Below are 19,747 nucleotides of genomic sequence, written 5' to 3'. Positions count from 1 at the left end.
AAACAGGCTCCCCGCTGAACAGGGAGCCCCATGCTGGATTCGATCCCAGGACCCTGGGATCATGACCTGAGCCGAAGGCAGACGCTTAACCGACTGAGCAACCCAAGCGTCCAAAAAATACTATTTAAGTTTTTAAAAACTATGATATCAACATTTTAGGGATACAATTAGAGCCATGCTTAGAGTGAAATCTATTGTCCTAGATACTTATGTTAATCGAAAAAAGCTGGAAACTAATTAAGTATCCCTCTCAAGATATTTGAAAGAAAAGCAGCAAATTAATCCCCACCTCATCCCCATAAACAGGAGAGGAAAAAAAAGATAACAAAGGGAAGAAATCTATTAAATAGAAAGCATCCATAAAATAAGTAAATTTAACAAATCCTGTTCTTCAAAAAAACTAGTAACATTAATAAGCCCCAGCAAGACTGTTTAAAAAAAAAAAAAAGAGAGAGAGAAAGAGAAGGATCAAATTATCAAAATCAGAAATGGAAAAAAAATACTAGTTGAGCTCCTACAGACATTGCAAATATAACTAAGGGGTACTAAAAATTTTTTTTCTGTAGGTCAAAATGCATCATTTTAGAAGAAATGGACAGATTTCCTTATGAAAAATACAATTTACCAAATCACACATAAGAATAGATAATCTCAATAGTCTTCTATCTATTCAAGAAAATAAACCCATTATTAAAAACCTCTCCACAAGGAAAAGCAAAAGTTGCCAAATATAAGAGTATATACTATATAATGCTATTATTTATGAAATTCAAGAATAAATAAAGCTAACCTATCATAATAGAAGTCAGAATAGTAATTATGTTTTCTGGGTGGTAGAGGGTAAGGGTGAAAATCACTAGAGCAAAACATTAGGGAAGATTGTAAGGCGCTGATAACATTCTTTGTCTCCAGCTCAGCAGTGATTCATGATGAGTGTTCACTTGGTAAAACTCCAATAAGACATAAACGTGGTATTTGTGAACTTTTCTGAACGTATATTATACTTCAATGAAAAATTTTACTTCTAAAAATTTAGGCATGGGAGATAATAGAGGAGAAAAATGGAGACGGCCATGGGTATGGTGATGCCTTTTTAGACATAACACCAAAGGCACGATCCATGAAAGATGTAACTGATGAGCTGGACTTCATTAAAATTAAAATGTTCTGTTCTACAAAAGGCAATATCAAGAGAATGAGAAGACAAGCCACAGACTGGGAGGAAATGTCTGCAAGGACTGATACTCAAAATATACAAAGAACTCTTAAAATTCAACAATAAACAAGCCAATTGAAAAGGAGCCAAAGACCTTAACAAAACTCTCAGCAAAGAAAATACACAGATGGCAAATAAGCATATGAAAAAATGCTCCACACCCTATGTCCTCAAGCAAATGCAAATTATGTAACAATAAGATACCACTACCCACCTATGAGAATGGCCAAAATCTAGAACAGGGGCAACATCGAATGGTGGCAAGGAACTCTCACAGCAGGACCTCTGATTCATGGCTGGTGGGGATGCAAAGTAACACAGCCACTTTGGAAGACAGTCTGGTGGCTTCTTACAGAACTTAACACACATTAACATGTGATCCAGCAATTACACTCCTTGGTACTTATCTAAGGGAGTTAAAAACTTTGAAATTCTTGAAAAGTCAAAACTATGGAGACAGCAGAAAGATCAGTGATTGCCAGGATTGGAGGATGAGGGGGTTGGAAGCGAAGAGGGATGAATAGGCAGAGGACGATTTTTAGGACAGTGAAAATGATACTAAATCCCCTATGATACTAAAAGGGTGCTTACATGTCACTGCACATTTGTCCAGACCTGTAGAATGTACACCAAGAGTGAATCCTAATGAAAACTACGGACTTGGGGTGATGATGAGGTGGCAGTGTGGGTTCATCAACGGTCATAAACGTACCACTCGGGTGGGGGTCGCTGATAGCGAGGAAGGCTGTACCTAGGTGGGGGCAGGAAGGATACGGGAAATCTCTTTATCTTCCTCTCAATTTTGCTGTGAACCTAGAACTGCTTTAAAAAAAAATAATAAATCTTTTTCAAAACTTAGGTATGGAATTGGGAAGGATACCAGATTCTCGCTTTTAAGTTTTGATGAGTTATCACTGCCTACTCTGGACCAATGCTTTTATATCGTGTTTTTCCTAGCAAGGCGTATGTTACGACAATGTTTAAAAAAAAAAAATCCCCAAACCCATATCCCATGTCTTCAAATTATGCTGAAAATCTGTTAGATCAAAGTTAAAACCTACCACTCAACCTCTAATTTGCTGTGCTCAGACTGACTTGAGTTGTTTAGCTTTGTTGAGAAAATGACAATTTTTACATTTTCGCTAATTTCTTTTGCGTCAGAGATACCTGTTACGTACACCACATAAAACCATAAATGCCTATAACCAGATCTAAGGCTGGAACGGAACAATTATCTAATGCCGGTGACAACACCCATGCATTCATTCCTTCCTTACCATCAACTATCTTTAAACAAGGAAGGAAGACAAAAAGGAGTAAACAACCCAGCACTATTTTTCTCTGGAAATTGAATGATCACACCATAAATAATGAAAATAATAAAAAGCGAAGCTCCTGAGTTAGAATAAAGATGAATAAAGCCATGCTTGATAATTTACTTCAAAGAAAAAAAGTGGGAAAAAGGTAGAGAGGATAAAAAGTCAAGTGGACTAAAGACACAGACACAAGATAGTCTGTTTCAAGTACTTTTTATCAAATTTCCGACGAAACTATTAGTTTCTTTCTTTCTTGACAAAATATTTTGATTTCCTAGGCATCCACAAGCCATAAATATATTACATTTCTTCTTTAAAGAAACAGCCTTGCTAAGTGCTAACACAATAAAAGGCATAAATGGGGTCAGTACTGTTCATTTTTTCTTAAATAAAAGCACTAAATGCATTTTTTTCATTACAGTATAATTGACATAGAGTATCCTATTGGTTTCAGGTGTACATCATAGTGATTGCATACTTTTACTGATCTTTGAGAAATGGTAACAGATTATTACACAAAGGGTCCTCTTCCTCTCTGGCAGACTTTAGAAACGCGGTCTCGGCAACATGAATAAATGGAGGGTGGCTGGCAGCCAAAATCTCAAGAAAAACAAAAAAATTAACCTGCCTGATACTTTCTGGAGCCATTTACTCAACAGTGCCAGGGAAAAAAAACGATCACCGAGAAAACATTTCCCCACAAACAAAGGCTAAGAAAAGACTTTTCAACTTTTGGCCAAAACTCTTTAATTCTGCCCCCAAAATAAAGCAAAACATAGCCTTCAGAGCTGTGAATTAAAACAGAATTTATCACTAGACGCTTTCCTTTGGAGACTTTACTAAATGGATAACCCTTCTTGTGATTTTTATTTAAGTATGTGTCCAATCTAGAAGGAAAAATGGTTTAATTTTTATTTCTCCTTTCAAAACAAAACTATTATGGCTTCCTCGGCTTCAAAATATTTATGCCTAATAAAAAAAATTACAAAATGTTTAGTAGTATAATTTGCCATCTGACGTATTAACTTACAAGGATAAGAAATGAAATTTGACACTGCACATTTAACCTATTAATCATGCATGAATTTAAAAGCCTATGATAATATCACATAAAATTCTAACACTGGGGTATTCTACAATCCAGTATGATACACAAGCCAGGCAAAGAGGTTTAAGGAGGTCCTTGTTAATTGAAGGCATCAATATTAATAGCTTAAAATTCTGCACATGGTTCTAGCAACAGGATGTGGGTAAACAAAAGGTGTCTTTCTTTTCTGTTAGAAAGCATATAGATTTGAACACGGTGGATGTCAGAACACAGATAACAGTTAAAATCTTCAGATTTCTACTAATTCCTATGGCTTCCCTGGAAAGTTCAGAAACACTAAGAAATGTGAATAAACAAAATCTGGTGGGGCATTTCCATTTCAAAAATAAGGCTGAGGAGAAAAGATTCAAGAACGAGGAATATAGGAATAAAAAGACCAGTGGACTACTAGGTATTTACCCCAAAGATATAAATGTAGTGATCCGAAGGGGTACGTGCACCCCGATGTTTATAGCAGCAATGTCCACAATAGCCAAACTATGGAAAGACCCAAGATGTCCATTGACAGATGAATGAATAGATAAAGAAGATGTGGTATATATATATATATATATATATATATATATATATATATATATATATATATATACAATGGAATATTATGCAGCCATCAAAAGGAATGAAATCTTGCCATTTGCAATGACATGGATGGAACTGGAGGGTATTATGCTGAGCAAAATAAGTAAATCAGAGAAAGACATGTATCATATGACCTCACTGCTATGAGGAATTCTTAATCTCAGGAAACAACCTGAGGGTTGCTGGAGTGGTGGGGAGGTGGGAGGGATGGGGTGGCTGGGTGATAGACACTGGGGAGAGTATGTGCTATGGTGAGCACTGTGAATTGTGCAAGACTGTTGAATCTCAGATCTGTACCTCTGAAACAAATAATACAATATATGTTAAAAAAAAAAAAAAGAAGAAGAAGAAGAAGAAGATAGCAGGAAGGGAAAAATGAAGGGGGGGGAAATCGGAGGGGGTGACAATCCATGAGAGACAATGGACTCTGAGAAATAAACTGAGGGTTCTAGAGGGGAGGGGGGGAGGGGGACGGGGGGACGGGTTAGCTTGGTGATGGGTATTAAAGAGGGCACGTACTGAATGGGGCACTGGGTGTTATACACAAACAATTAATCATGGAACACTACATCAAAAACTAATGATGTACTGGGGCGCCTGGGTGGCTCAGATGGTTAAGCGTCTGCCTTCGGCTCGGGTCATGATCCCAGGGTCCTGGGATCGAGCCCCACATCGGGCTCCTGGCTAAGCAGGGAGCCTGCTTCTCCCTCTGCCTCTGCCTCTCCCCCTGCTCATGCTCTCTATCTCTGTGTCTCAAATGAATAAATAAAATCTTTAAAAAAAAAAAAAAAAAAAAAAAAAAACTAATGATGTACTGTATGGTGATTAACATAATAAAATAAATTTTTAAAAAAGACCAATGGAAAAAAATGGAGTCAGCACACCAAACTTTCAAATGCCCTAAAATCCAAAGGTAGGCAGTTTTTTAAAATTGTTTTATCCTGTGTCACCTTAAAAATATCAATTAAATATGGTTGAAATCATGACTCTGAAGAAAAGAACCTTCTGTTTTAGAGCTGTTACACCCAAACCTAGTATCTTGAAATATTAGAGCGATTAAGAAAATTTACTGACATGCTATGGAATAAGCCAATGTTTTTCAAAAAGCAGGCATAAAATCCTTTCCTTCCACTTCCCAAGGAAATCTAGAGAGCCAAAGCAGGAAATCACAACCACAGGAGGATTGACTGACCGACAGATTGGTTGGCTGATATTTAGGAAATCCTAGACAGAAGCCTCAACAAGAGATCTCAGGTAGGACTCTGCAAGCTGTGTCCAAATCATGTAAACACACAGCTTCCTCATTCACAAAAAGAGAATAATAACATTTGCATGATTTTACTTCACAAGGCTATTGTATGAATCAAAGGAAGCAGTGAAAGCTTACACTGATTGAGTACACAGCATGTGACAGGCTATTCTTGTCCTTTTCTGTGTATTATCTCATTTAATCCTGAGAACACCTTTATGTGGTCAGTACTATTATTATTTTAAAGATGAACAAACTAGAGTACCTGTAGCTTTCTGAGCACTGAGTAATGTATAGAATTGTTTAATCACTGTATTGCACACTTGAAACTAATATAACACTGTATGTTAATTCTACTAGAATTAAAATTAGAAAAATAAAGATGAGGAAACAAACACAGAAGTTAGGTAACTTGTCCCAGGAAACTCAACTAGAAAGTGGCAAAGCCCAGAACTGAACTCGAGTATTTTGACTCCAGAACCCACGGGTACACATTGGCAGATATGAAAGACAGAAAGCACCAAAAAAAAGTTAAGCGGCAATTCTAGAATCTGTTTCTCTTGTCTTATTCAGATCGAACCAGATGGTCAGAAAAAAAAAAAATCTGGGTACTTCAGGTCAACATTTCCAAAAGAAAACCATTCTGAGACAGCATTCTAAATCATCTTTAAACAAAATAATCCAACTTAGAACAAAGTGAGGGGAGGAAATGGACAGACATTCCTGACAAGGCTGAGACCATAAAAACGAGGGGAACGGGGAGGGACGACTGGGAAGAAGAGAACAAGGGGTTGGTAATGGTTAAGGAAGTCAAGCATGGGGCGCCTGGGTGGCTCAGCTGGTTAAGCGACTGCCTTCGGCTCAGGTTATGGTCCCGGAGTCCTGGGATCGAGTCCCACATCGGGCTCCCGGCTCAGCGGGGAGCCTGCTTCTCCCTCTGACCCTCTCCCCTCTCATGCTGTTTCTCTCTCTCTCTCTCTCAAATAAATAAATTTAAAAAATCTTTAAAAAAAAAAAAAAGGAAGTCAAGCATGTGGAAGGAGCAGAGAGAGGCGAGAGCTGCATTCTCCAAAAATTCTCAACTATTATCCAAAAAGTCGTGTCGGATCCAAAGGGTTAGTCACAAGGAAGTGACCGAGAACACCGTGGTTCCGACACTGCGTCAGCCTAAGGATCGAGCACAGAAAGTGGATCAAGTTGAGTTGGAGCAGAGATTCTTTGGCCTTTTCTACTGTGACCCACATAAAGAAACAGATTGACATCACAATGAAGGAACCTCGCACAAAAGTACATACATACATATGTATTAGGAAAGTAAAACCAAAGTTTTCCCGAACAAATGCACTCTGGTATTTTCTATTCTTTTTTAAAAAGATTTTATTTATTTGAGAGAGAGAGTGAGCATGATCTTAGGGGGAGGGCAGAGGGAGAAGCAGACCCCCCGCCCGCTAAGGAGGGAGACCAAAGCGGGACTCCATCCCAGGACCCTGGGATCATGACCTGAGCTGAAGGCAGCCGCTTAACTGACTGAGCCACCCAGGCACCCCCGATATTTTCTATTCTGTTCTAGTCCTTCTTCTTCCTTTTTTTTTTTTTTTTTGTTTAAAGTAGGCTCCACACCCAGCATGGAGCCTAACGCGGGAGCTTGAACCCACCGCTGTGAGATCAAGACCTGAGCCGAGATGAAGAGTTGGCCGCTGACTGATGGAGACACCCAGGCGCCCCATTCTTCTTCTTTGTTCAAATGCTTGTCATGAGCTATGAAACTGATTTCATGACCTGCGAATGGGTCTTGACCTACAATCTGAAAACACATCAGGACAGAGCTCCGAGAGCAAGCCGGGGAACAGCCTTGGACCCCCAACCAGAAGAAGAAGAGCTTGTGCATGTGTGTGGTCTTTTCCCTGCCTGTGTGTCTCTTCCGCACGAGAGAGAAAGCAGGGCACCCAGCACCTGCAGCACTGCTCATACACACCACACCCTGCTTACTAATTCATACCTTCACCTCCTTCACCACGAGCCCCTCGACAGCAGAAGGCTGTCTGTCCTTTGTTCAGAAGTGTGACAAGGAGACTGAGCAGTAAATAATAGGAATTTGCTGCATCAACATTCATATCACAAAGCGAGGAGCCAAACCTGCTCTCTCAGAGTTTCCAAATAAGTCCCTGAGTGGATGGTTCAGGTACAAAATCAAATTCCATTTGGTGTTGAAATTCCTCAGAATTCTGGGCTGCTAAACGGTCTTGTGTTTCCTTGAGTTTCCTTGCTCTCTTTTATATACCCTATGATTCAATTATAAATTCTTTCCCCACACGTTTTACTGTTTTCAAACATAAAATACAGTCACTGAACAGCTTAGAAACAAAGATCATGAAATATTTTGCCTGGATTGAAATTCTTATAAATATTTTACACTTAGTTGGATTTCTTGTGGAATTTCCATCCATAAGCAGAAAAACTACCAATCATCTTCAGATATTTAGCCTGAATTTTAAAAAAAAATTTTTTTTTAAAGATTTTATTTATTTTTTTGACAGAGAGAGACATAGCAAGAGCAGGAACACAAGCAGGGGCAGTGGGAGAGGGAGAAGCAGGCTTCCTGCACAGCAGGGAGTGGGATGCGGGGCTCAATCCCAGGACCCTGGGATCATGACCTGTAGACGCTTAATGACTGAGCCACCCAGGCACCCAAAAAAAATTTTTTTTAAATAAATAAAACCTATACAGAATTTGTGTTCAGGAGGCTCAGCCTCAAGAGCGAAGGTAGGAAATATGGGTGTTGGCAGTTGTCCAAGAACACTGGCAAATATATCAGTGAATGAATCTAGGAGGGGCTGGAACAAGGAAAGTCTCAGCTTGAGAAAACATTTTCAGGAGTGTCAAAAACTGAGTGTATGTGAGCAGACACCGTATCGGAGAGTCGGTATGTGCACACAATGTTGAGGAAAATATCCTTGGAATGATCTGGGATTTTAGCTCCTGTGAATGGACTGCAGGGAGATGAAAAGACATCAAATCAGGTCTCAGAGGTAGGAATGTGGAGAACGAAAGCCTGGAAACATCCTCTTTGAGCCCATGCTCTGACAGAAAAGAAATCTCTCTAAACTTCGCCACGATGTTCAATGCAATTAAAAAGCTACAGAAGAGAATTAAGATGAAATCAAACTCAACTTAAAGGAAATACTGATTATGTCCAAGGTCTGAGGAGGCTTGGGGGGGAAGAGGGACAAGGAGCAGGGACAAAAAGGAAGCGGGTGGAGAAGAAATGTCCGCATCTAATTAGAATGCACCAGAACGAAGCAAGAACCAGCAAAGAAGTTTAAACCAAAGACGAGAGTCTGAGGGTCCAGTACGGCTGCCCCTCAGAGCACATGAGCTTCACAACAAATGAGGAGACAAAGGGCCTCACACTTCCTTCCAAGCTCCCAAACTCAAACTGTGTGGTCTTTCAGGTCCGGCTTCTTTCACCTGCCATAAGGTTTCTGAAGTCCCACCGCATCGTAGCGTGGATCAGCCCTTCATCTGCCTCCACGGTTGGGTTTCCACGGTTTGGCTACTAGGAAGACTCCTGCTATAAACATTCATTCACACGTCTGTGTGTGAACGTAGGCTCCACCTCTCTTCAGTGATACCTAGGAGTGGAACTGCTGGGTTTGCGGCAAATCTGTGTTTAGCTTTATTTTTTTTTTAAGATTTATTTATTTGAGAGAGAGAGAGAGCATGCGCGCACATGCAGGGGTAGGGGGGATAAGGAGGGGCAGAGGGAGAGGGAGAGAGTGTCTGAAGCAGACTCCGCACAGAGCACAAAGCCCAACTCGGGGCTTGACCCCACAACCCCGAGACCACGAGCTGAGCCAAAACCAAGAGTCGGACGCTTCACCGACTGCACCAATTTGTGTTTGGCTTTTTAAGAAACTGTCTAACCTGTTTGCAAAGTGGCTGCACCATCTGACAGTCGCACCAGTAAAGCATGCGTCCCCATTTCCCACGTCCTCTCCAACACTGACTTTGATCATAGTGGTACTGGTTCTGAAGTGGTATCTCACTGCGGTGTGAGTTTGCATTTCCCGTCCCCTGGCCTACTGCACTCTGGGTTTACATCCTTAAGGATCTGCCTCCATCACCTCCCTCCCTCCACTGACTCTGTCCAGTCAGTAGATGAATATGTTTGGGTCCCTCCCATTTTAAAAAGCAAAGCAGAAACTGCTGTCCTGTCTATAAAAGGTGATCTCCGTGTATATTTCCGTGTGTCATATTCATCACTTTCTAGCAGTTGGCTAATAGAGACAACATGAGTTTTTCCTAAAGAAATTCCTATACCCCCAAAGAAACTCCTATTTCAAGGATACACATCCATGATTTTCAGCTGTGGCTGATTCCATGAGGATGATTTTCATGTGATCTAGTTTTCTAATTCAGTCTCCAACTTCCTTTAGATTCACTACTTTATATGCTAGGAAATTGCTCTTTATTTTTGGTTTGAATACCACACGGGTGGGTACCCTTTTCAATGAAGAACATTGTCTCTGTCAGGAACACAAAGCAGAACTGTCTCTATCAGTACCTTCAGCTCAGTTTAATAATTAATCCTCATCAGATATATAACATTACAAGATGAAAGGCTTTTATTCAACAATGCTAGAAAACATTTGCAACAGATAATGAAAACAAAACATTCCCTCTAGAGATAAAGCTATTTCTTCTTAAGCCACATCCACCAATGTTCCCCTACTGAGAATTCAAATGTTTGAGCTTCACATTCTAAACCTACTGACTCCGCCCTCTGCCCACACAAACACTTTCAACAAAACCTTCTTCTGCCTCATCGTGAACTCCAGTGCTTCATTTTCTCCAGATCCTCATGTTCAAATCTTGTTAAATATTAAAAGATACATGTGGTGCACAGAATAGTAACATGATCCCCAAGATTCCTTCCCCCGGTACACATGCCCTGCATAATTTCCTTGAGCGTGTGGGGCAGACTGGCGAGCATATGACACATCGCTAATGGGACTGGGCTACTATTCAGCTGACTTTGAGTTCATCGAAAGGGGAGACTGTCCTGGGTGGGCCTGGCCTAATCAGGTGCTCTATTTAAAAGAGAGGTAAGCATCCAAGAGACATGCTCCGTACTGCCTCAAGCACAAAGCAAACTGGGACGCAGTGAGAGGAGAGGCCATGTCGTAAGGACCTGAGCACAGACCGGGTGCTGGGAGTGGTCCCCGATGAGAGGCAGCGAGAATATGGGGACCTCTGTCCTACAGACCCAAGGACATTCATTCTGCCAACAACTGGCAAGCTTGAACACATCAGGTCACATGTGACCACAGCCGCAGCTGACAACCTGACTTCAGCCTCGAGAGACTCTGAGTAGACAGCCCAGCGAACCTGCGCCCAGACTACCGACCCAAGGAAACTGTCCCGTAACACACCCGTGCCCTGTGGGCGGTAATTTGTTATGCAGTCATAAAAAACTAATACAGCAGTTTGAAGATAATATCCTCCCTTCTGTTTGTATCTCTTCAAAAGAAGTTAATTAGAGAATGAATTTTAGCACCAGTATTTTCATCAAAGGGTAGAAAAACCTAGAAGCCAACTAAGCACCAGTAGCATTTATTAAACAATTAGAAGCGAGCTTGACACCATTCTCTGGGTGTGGCCACACAAAAACTGCCGAATGCTCCTACAATTCTGGCCTCAGTGATCACATGAATTGCTACAGTACCTCGATCCTCCAGTGGGTTGCCAGCAAGGTTAATTGTGTGGAGTCCTGAGTTGGGATTATGCGCTAGAGCACTGGCCAGTTTTTGGGCAAAATCTCTGCAAGTGAACAAAACAGTAAGATTAAATAACACAAAATGTAATACTGCTCAAATAAAAGTTTGACAGCTAGAAGAGCTAGAGTGAAATCTATAAGAAGAAAACCTTCCTTTACAATATTAATCTACTTACCATACATTCGTTAACACCCTATTTAGTCTATATTCACGAGTATATATCCTCATTAGAGAATCTGTAAAGCCACAGCCAAAATGTGGTTCATTTTCATTAGCCAAAACCTCATTCAAAAGCAGAAAGAAAATATATAATTGCCCCTTTAAAATAGTATTACTTAGTCCCTCCATAACTTAAAAAAAGTCCTGAATTGAACCTGCTTCTCATGGAAACGGCAATCGGCTGTTCACCCTATCTCACTTCATGCAATACTCACAGATGCAAAACTGCTTGCCCTAATTATTGAGTTTAAAGGCTACGATTGCTACCATTATGTTTTAACAAAAATTCAAAATCACTATTTTAGGTATGTTGTACTTAAAATAACACACTAAGTGCTATGATTATGAAGCCGTCAACCCCCCTCACTTAGGAGCAGTAAAGTCTTTGTTCTGGAAGATTCGAACTCCATGTGAGGCTTGGGCACTGTCTACCGAGCCATTCCCAACTACTGAACAAGGTTAAGTATGGATTTGGAAAGAGAGAGAAACAGATAAAACAGATCGAAGCAAAATGGGAAATATGTTATTATCAGGACTACCATGAATGATATTCCTAAGAGCTAACACAGAGCATCTATAATATGAAAGCTACTTTTCTAAGGATTTTACATATATTAATTTACTTCTCCTCGCAGCCATCATTCTATAAGGTAGGTGCTATTGTGTTCTCCATCTTAAAGATATCTTAAAGATAAAGAGAGTGAGGCTCAGAAGTGCAGCAATTCGCCCAAGGCCATGAGGCATCTGGCTCAGGACCCACTGTCCTAACCACCACTCCGGGCTCCCTTGAAAACATCCAGTGACCAGACCACAGAGGTTGTTATAAAATCCTTGATCTTTGTGATGATGGGGAGCACAGGGATCCTTTATTTATTTATTTTTTTTAAAGAGAAAACATTATACCTTACATGTGAATGGCTCAATCTTTTTTTTTAAAAAAACCTATATATTAATTTTAGAGGAAATGGCAGGAAGCTTTTAAGCCACATACTCGTACATTCAGGACAATACTCACGTTCTGAGCCCGGCGTTTTCCAACACCAATTCCTCCAGCCGACTGGACCTACTCACCACTCTCAAGATCTGTTCACAGACATCGGTGGACTGTAAGAGAAGACACTGTGTGACCACGCCCTAAGTCTCAAGGCAACCTCACTCTGTTGTCACAAATCCATGCAGATGCAAAGTTTTAATTAAATAAACCACATTTTCATGCAGTCATTCATTCAACAAAACCTGACCAGACCTCTACCACTATGCACAGTCACAATGAAGGTCCTGGGGATACAACGACAAGCAAGGACAGAAAGTCCCTGCCTTTAAGAGTATACCATCCAGCAGGTCACTGAGACAAGAAAACAGACAATAAAAGGCCATTTCAGTAGTGCTGTCGGCACTCAGAGGCATATCCTAATCTTGGGAAAACCAAAAGGAATTCCCAAAGAATGTGACCTCCAGCATAAAACAAAAGACTTAGTGTTGGTAACGATGTTAGGTTCCTGGTGACAATCCCTTTGCTGAGCTCTTGTCTTGCGCTAGGCCCCAAGCTAAGCCCTTTGTGTGTATTTTATCATAAAACTGCTAAGTATTATTATTCCCTTTTTATAGATAAGAAAGTTAAGGTTCAAAGATGTCATGTACTTTAAAAGGGTGGCTGAATAAGCACTTGGTAAACGTTAACTATTATGACGTTCCTTAGGGGCGCCTGGGTGACTCAGTCGTTAAGCGTCTGCCTTCAGCTCAGGTCATGATCCCGGGGTCCTGGGATCGAGTCCCACATCGGGCTCCCTGCTCAGTGGGGAGCCTGCTTCTCCCTCTCCCTCCTGCTTGTGCTCTCTCACTCTGTCTGATAAATAAATACATACATAAGAAACTATTACGATGTTCCTGCTAGTATTCTCTAAAATAAAGGGGGAAACAACCCAATAAGAATTCAGTAAGTGCTCTCTCATGTTAATAAACATCATGTTTTTTAAAATTAAGTAGTTGTAAAGTTGTATCTGTCAAAATATTTTAAGTGCTTAGGATATAATATTATATGAAAATGGAAAATTAAAATGAAGTGTTTAATGAAGATCACAATTGAAATGGCTGATGTATGTAGTGCAAGTCTTGAGGGTGCTAGGAAAAATGAAGAGTTGTATCCTGGTGGCAGAAGTGTACAAATTTTTTTTTAATTTTACATATTAATGTTTTTTAATTTATGTTTCTGCCTTATCCCAAAACTAATTTAAGGTGGCTCCTGATTTTAAAATTACTTCTACATGAAAAAGTGATTTTAAAATCTAATCACAACTTAGGGTCTATTTAAATCCTTTATGATATAGAAAGAAGGAAGAAAGGGAGGGAGGGAAGGGGGGAGAGAGAGAGAGAGAGAGAGAGAGAGAGAGAGAGAGAGAGAGAGAGAGAGAGAGAGAGAAAGAAAGAAAGAAAGAAAGAAAGAAAGAAAGAAAGAAAGAAAGAAAGAAAGAAAGAAAGAAAGAAAGAAAGAAAGAAAGAAAGAAAGAAAGAAAGAAAGAAAGAAAGAAAGAAAGAAAGAAAGAAAAAGAAAGGAAGGAAGGAAGGAAGAAAGAAAGGAAGGAAGGAAGGAAGGAAGAAAAAAAGGAAAGGAAAGAAAGAAAAATGCAGGAAGGAGGGAAGGAAGGGAGGAAGGGAGGGAGGGAGGGAAGGAGAAAATTGTGTGTACCATGGCATACTATAATCAAAGCAGTTTCTTTTCCTAAAATACCACAAAAAAATTACAATTCTTTGATTTATCAGATCCCATATATTCAACTGGATTAGCCATCATTGCAACAGTCTGAAATGTAACAAAAATTTGCTAGTGAATATCCTTTAGAAAACCAAACTTGGAAACACACAAGTCCCACAGCATCTAAGGCACTTGTGATTCTTATGTGCTGTCCCATTTCATTCAGTCTACAATGTAGCTTTCACATAGTCCCAGAGTTTCTGATGTGTCCCACAGACTGATGAAGGAAGAGGAAAATTAATTCCAATTGACCCAATGCCTGCAATTCACATTACGCTGATGGTGGTGATTTTCAAAATGGTGACCCCCTTATCAGTGTAATTCTTGTCTTATAATATACAACCAGGGGTATTGATCTTACTCTCTGCTGGCATGACAAAAAGTCACTGCTTAGACAATGTTTTTGCAGGGATTATCCTAATTTCCAAAAACAATCCATAGTCTATCCTTATCTTTCCAGAGCTCCCTTACAGAGTATCCAGAAAAACAATTTCCCAAAGCAGGACTTTCATTTACCTATGGGGTATAATTACTGTAATAAAAATTTATTACAGAAAATGTACAAAAAGTATGTCCACCCTTTTGTTTAAAACATTTGTAGGGGGAGAGGTATAACACGTCATTCATGTCTACGTTAATTTTGCTACTTTTTATTAAGTGCCCAAGTACATGAAAAGAATTGTTTTCTACACTGAAGAATATTATAGTGATGAAATTTGTAAAGAGATACACACACCCCCAAACCTAGATGGCAAGTAACATATGACCATTAGAGCAGTGCTCCGATAAACTGAGTATCAGAAAAGGTTCCGAGGCTGCATCTTGCCATCCCCATCAAAGGGGCAAGTATCAGTTCTTTTTAACGTTGGGTGAAAAACATGAAAAACTGCTATTCTTTTTGAAGACTGAAGAGTGATATCCCAAAGACTATTCTTCATTTTAAAATACCAAATATTAAAAATATACACATAGGTATTTTTGTGCTTAAATCCTAGTTACTAGGAAAGCAGTAAGGGCAGCCCTCAAATCCTGTCACTACGCTTCCTTTCATCCCAGGACATCCAAGGAAGCATCTGAGCACCTACATGCTTTGTGTTGCAGAACTGAAATGATGAGGTGCATAATTTCTTGCCTAAACACCTAAGGCAACTGCAGAGATCATGCCGTGAGAAACAATGATAGAAGGGCAGCCCCCATGGCCCGGACACATTCCTGTAATCGTGAGTTGGCACAATTTCCAAAAGTGGGATATGCAGCCCCTCCGCAGAGCAGTCCTGTGCCCCATTTTGAAAGTCACGAACTTATAGCCAGGTAAACTGACTTGGTAGAGAAGCGTTGTTCTCCCTGATCCCACAATCACTGAGCTAATCTACTTCTCATTCCTCGAATGGCTCCCCTCTCCCGCCTGTCACCTCTGCAGGCTCAGTCCTGCAAATGGCAGCAATTGAGAGGCTTCTGTTGCCGGGTCTCCCTCCCATCATGGTGTCCTGTCCATACCCTGGGAGTTCACCTGGCTCCCCTCCATGCCTAGCTCCATCCTCATGAGTGCAGATCCTCCCCCTGTGTAGCTGACACAGTTTCCATAACTCGCATCCCCACACTTGCTCATTTCTCAGCCTCTTTGCTAGTCTGTGATGATATAAGAGTAACAGTTAGCAGGAAATGCCTACAAGATATCCAGTACCGTGTTAGCATTTCTATACGCATGATTCACTCGTCTCAATAACCTGCAGATTAGCTATACTGCTATGTCCATTCATTCATTCAACAAACTAATCTGACACCTATTTATTAAACCAATTTTTATGGAATAGCTATCATGAGCCACTATACTCTGGTAAGCACCGGACAGAGATGAATAAGACATGAACTCCAATTAACTCTCAATAAGAGGAAGGTGAGGCCCTGGGATGTGGAGTAACTTCCCTAAGGTCCCACAGCCTTGCCATAGGAGCCAGGATCTGAGACCCAGGTTTCCGTTTCCAAGCCCACACTCTTTCCTCTACCACACTGGCTCTTAGTGGGCCCCAGATGAGCTCAGCCCATGCCCATACTAACAATACCTTAAGCCGCTCACACCCCAGGCAAATTCAGAGAACCAGCAGCCTGTCCACTAGCAAATCTCAACCCTCCATTTTCTACAGATCCATTGTCTCCATCAAAATCCTACCTCTTCACTATGAAAATCGTTATGCCTCCAGTTTCCATGACCTCTGAAAGTTGGAGGCTCGAACGCAGAGTCGCCAATAAAACAACCTATAGATTATTTCCTGTCCTAAAATGAAGTAGCAGAAAGCTAACGTATGGATAAGCGTCTGCCCATACAGCTGCTCTTAACTTGCAAAAAAATCCCCAACAGAGCATCTCACTTCCACTAGTAAAAGAGACCAAAAATTTGGCTCCCCCATACCTTATGAAAACTAACACCTCACTTTTGATTTCATTTTGCTGACATATAAATCTGCCCAAAAACTCCTCTAGAAAATGAATGTTCACTATCATCACTCCAGCAGACCAACTCTACCTGATAATGTTTTCCCAAATTCTTAGGAAGGGAAGCTTTGTGGAGATGGAATGCAGGATAGAAACATTAAGTCTGCTATTTGCAGCTGTGCAAACGTAACTTTAATAGTTTTTGCCAACAGCATGAGTATGTACTGAAGGCTCTGCTAAATGTGTCTCTCTGTTCATTATCTAAAATTGTCTGAAGCAGCTGAAAACACGAGGAAGTACTTCCCTGGAGCATCTCACATTCCCAACTTGGTAAAATGGTATGCAGATCATTTACAGGAAAATACATCTCCTCAAGAAAAAAGCATGTACAGAGCTTGCCAGATTAGTAGAAAAACAAATGTTTTTTGATAATTATCAGGCTTTTGAAACTCAGCAGAAGTAAGCAACATTTGCAACATCTTCACTTACTTACCAGTTTCAGATCCTTGGAAGATAGCTTTGTGAACCACTGATTGTACTCCAGAGCAGCAATGATGGGGATTAGGTCCCTAGAAGCAGAAATAACAACATCCATTGAAAGCCCTCTTACCAGAGCCTTACTGGCGCTTTATTCTCAACCCACGACATCCAAGTTCACTTGTTAGCTCCTTTTATTTACAAACACAACATCCCACTAAAACTACTTCAACCACGAGACGACAATTCTCTGGGACAGACCTTCAGTATGATGGAAGCAGAATTCCGAAAAGCTGAATTTAAACTACCCCTAGGGCCCCTAATGTCTATATCCAAAGGAAAAGAGACTGGTAGCCCCGTTTGTTCAGGGAGCCTCCTTGCTTTAGGAGAAACCGTACTTCTCCTTCTATGTTGACGAGTCTGATTTCTTTAACCATCAAGAATGTCATATACAGGAATTGCATGGATTTCTTTTTAATAAAAAAGTACAGGACTCTAAATGTATTTTCTCTTCCTTATGATTTCCTCAATAACGTTTTCTTTCCTCTAAGCTTACTTTATTGTGAGAACAGAGTATATAATACATACATATAACATACAAAGTGTGTGTTACGTGTTTATGTTATTGGTAAAGCTTCTGGTCAACATGAGGCTATGAGTACTTAACATTTTTCAGGAGTCAAAGGCTATACTTGGATTTTTGACTGTGAGGGGAGATCATTGCCCTAGCCCCCATCCTCCCACTGTTAAGAGTCAACTGTGTTCTCTAGTTGAGGAGTTTATATTGCAAGCAAGGACACTGTCTAGCCTTGCAGATAAGTGACCCTGAACGGATCCCCGATGCTTAGCAAGCATCCTACAACCCTCTGGTACTTTCTTGTAGTTCCTTGTACTGATCACACACATGAGCTAGCCCAGGTGTGTTTTTGTCTTATGCTTCACACACACTCTTCAGCCATGCAGGGCGGCTACGTGCATCAGAGACCTGTCTGCACTCTATTTATCCAGCCTGACCTGCTACAACATGCCCCTCACTCATGCTCAGGCCAAAAAGCAGACGGTTTACTATGCATCAAACATACCAGACAACGTCACAGTCAGAAGTATCTTTTACTGCTATGTTCGGCTATGAGAATCCAAGCATCCTGCGATGTGTACATCACACATCCTCTCCTCTAAGAGTCCCCTGGGTCACCCCAGCCAGCACTCTGTTTGCATCTCTATTTAGCATTAATTCTACTCTGCCTTGGATAATAGTTGGTATTCAACATCTGTCTTCCCTGCCCCTTCCCAGGTTGTAAGTTCTTTGAAAACCAACTCTATTTCAGTTGTCTGGCTTCAGTGAGACCATATCAGTTTCACCCGCATGGCAGGACACACAGCAAATACTCAAATTTTTACTGAAATAGAAAAGAAAGGCAGAGATGGAAAGAGAGGTGAAATTCACATTATTTCATAGCTTCTGGGTCCCAGGCCCCATGGCGGGCAAGCTACATAGACCATCTCATTCAACTACATGTATAGCTTCATCAGACATGCTTTAAAGAGCAGAAAGGAGGGGCGCCTGGGTGGCTCAATCGTTTAAGCATCTGCCTTCGGCTCGGGTCATGATCCTGGGGTCCTGGGTTCGAGTCCTTCGTCGCGTTCCTTGCTGAGCAGTTGAGTCAGCTTCTCCCTCTCCCTCTGCTTCTCCCCCTGCTTGTGCTCTCTCTCTCTCTCTCTCTCACAAATAAATAAATAAAATCTTAAATAAATAAACAAATAAATGGGAGAAAGGAGTCCCACAGGTAGGGGAGAAAAACAACGCAAAGGAATTACTGGTCTCAGTCACCTCGTTCCACAGGCCCCCTGCCCTACCGAACAGCCTCTTTATTAATTTTGCTTAAGTTTTAGATTTCAGATTAGGACCACGAACAGCAACTCTTGCCACGGTGGTTTGACGCTCTTCACTCCCTTTATCGCTCCCTCTCCCCGCCCCCGACCACGTGCAAGAGTGAACAACTGTCGCTCTCCCTGGGATCTGGTGACAGTTTGTTGCTTCTCTGGGGGCAAATGCCGGCTTCTCACACGCTTAGTCCAAGAGCGTTCCCTGTACTTCTCCATTCAGGAACTAGGGCAAAGCATTCTCAGCTTCTCTCCTTCTGTCAATTTAAATGTCAAGCAGCTACTACACTTCAGAACCTCTTTATTATGTGTTCTAGCCTGTCACCTGATTTGGAGTACAGCTGGCTTTTGTCATAATGAAGTCGTTTGCAGGAAGTGAAGAGCACATCATTAACAGAACCAGGCTTTGCACGGACACAGGGCGGGGGGGGGGGGGGGGGGGCAGCATCGTCTCTACATATGAATTGCAAACACCCTGAAAAGGCAGAGTAAACTCCACAGCTAGAGGTAGAGAACCTAGAAGAAGAAATGGTCACAGAGCAAGGAATGGCTTAGTCAAAGAGTTTTTAGATCTGACGCCAAAAGCATGATCCATAAAAGGAAAAATGGATAAATAGGACTTCACCTAAATCAAACATCTTTGCTCTGCCAAAGATCTGTTAAGAGAAGGGAAAGACAAGCCCCATGCTGAGGTAAATGCTGGCTCTTAGAGGTCAGTAATAAGAAACAACCCAATT

General features: G+C 41.0%; 1 protein-coding gene across 10 annotated transcripts in view; it reads right to left on the bottom strand.

Moving 5' to 3' along the window:
* Positions 1–19,747, bottom strand: part of CARMIL1 (capping protein regulator and myosin 1 linker 1) — a 307,843-nt gene that overhangs the window by 137,607 nt on the left and 150,489 nt on the right. For all 10 annotated transcript variants that reach the window (XM_078055759.1, XM_078055757.1, XM_078055761.1 and 7 more), the window contains 3 exons: positions 17,143–17,218; positions 12,480–12,568; positions 11,194–11,288 (listed from right to left, as the gene is read on the bottom strand). In XM_078055759.1, coding sequence (XP_077911885.1) covers positions 11,194–11,288; positions 12,480–12,568; positions 17,143–17,218 — 260 coding nt within the window. The remainder of the gene's footprint in view (positions 1–11,193; positions 11,289–12,479; positions 12,569–17,142; positions 17,219–19,747) is intronic.

This window comes from Halichoerus grypus, chromosome 9, assembly GCF_964656455.1.
Source record: "Halichoerus grypus chromosome 9, mHalGry1.hap1.1, whole genome shotgun sequence".
Classification (NCBI taxonomy): domain Eukaryota; kingdom Metazoa; phylum Chordata; class Mammalia; order Carnivora; family Phocidae; genus Halichoerus; species Halichoerus grypus.
The sequence above is the reverse complement of the archived record's forward strand: the minus strand, read 5'-3'. Positions and strand labels throughout refer to the sequence as shown.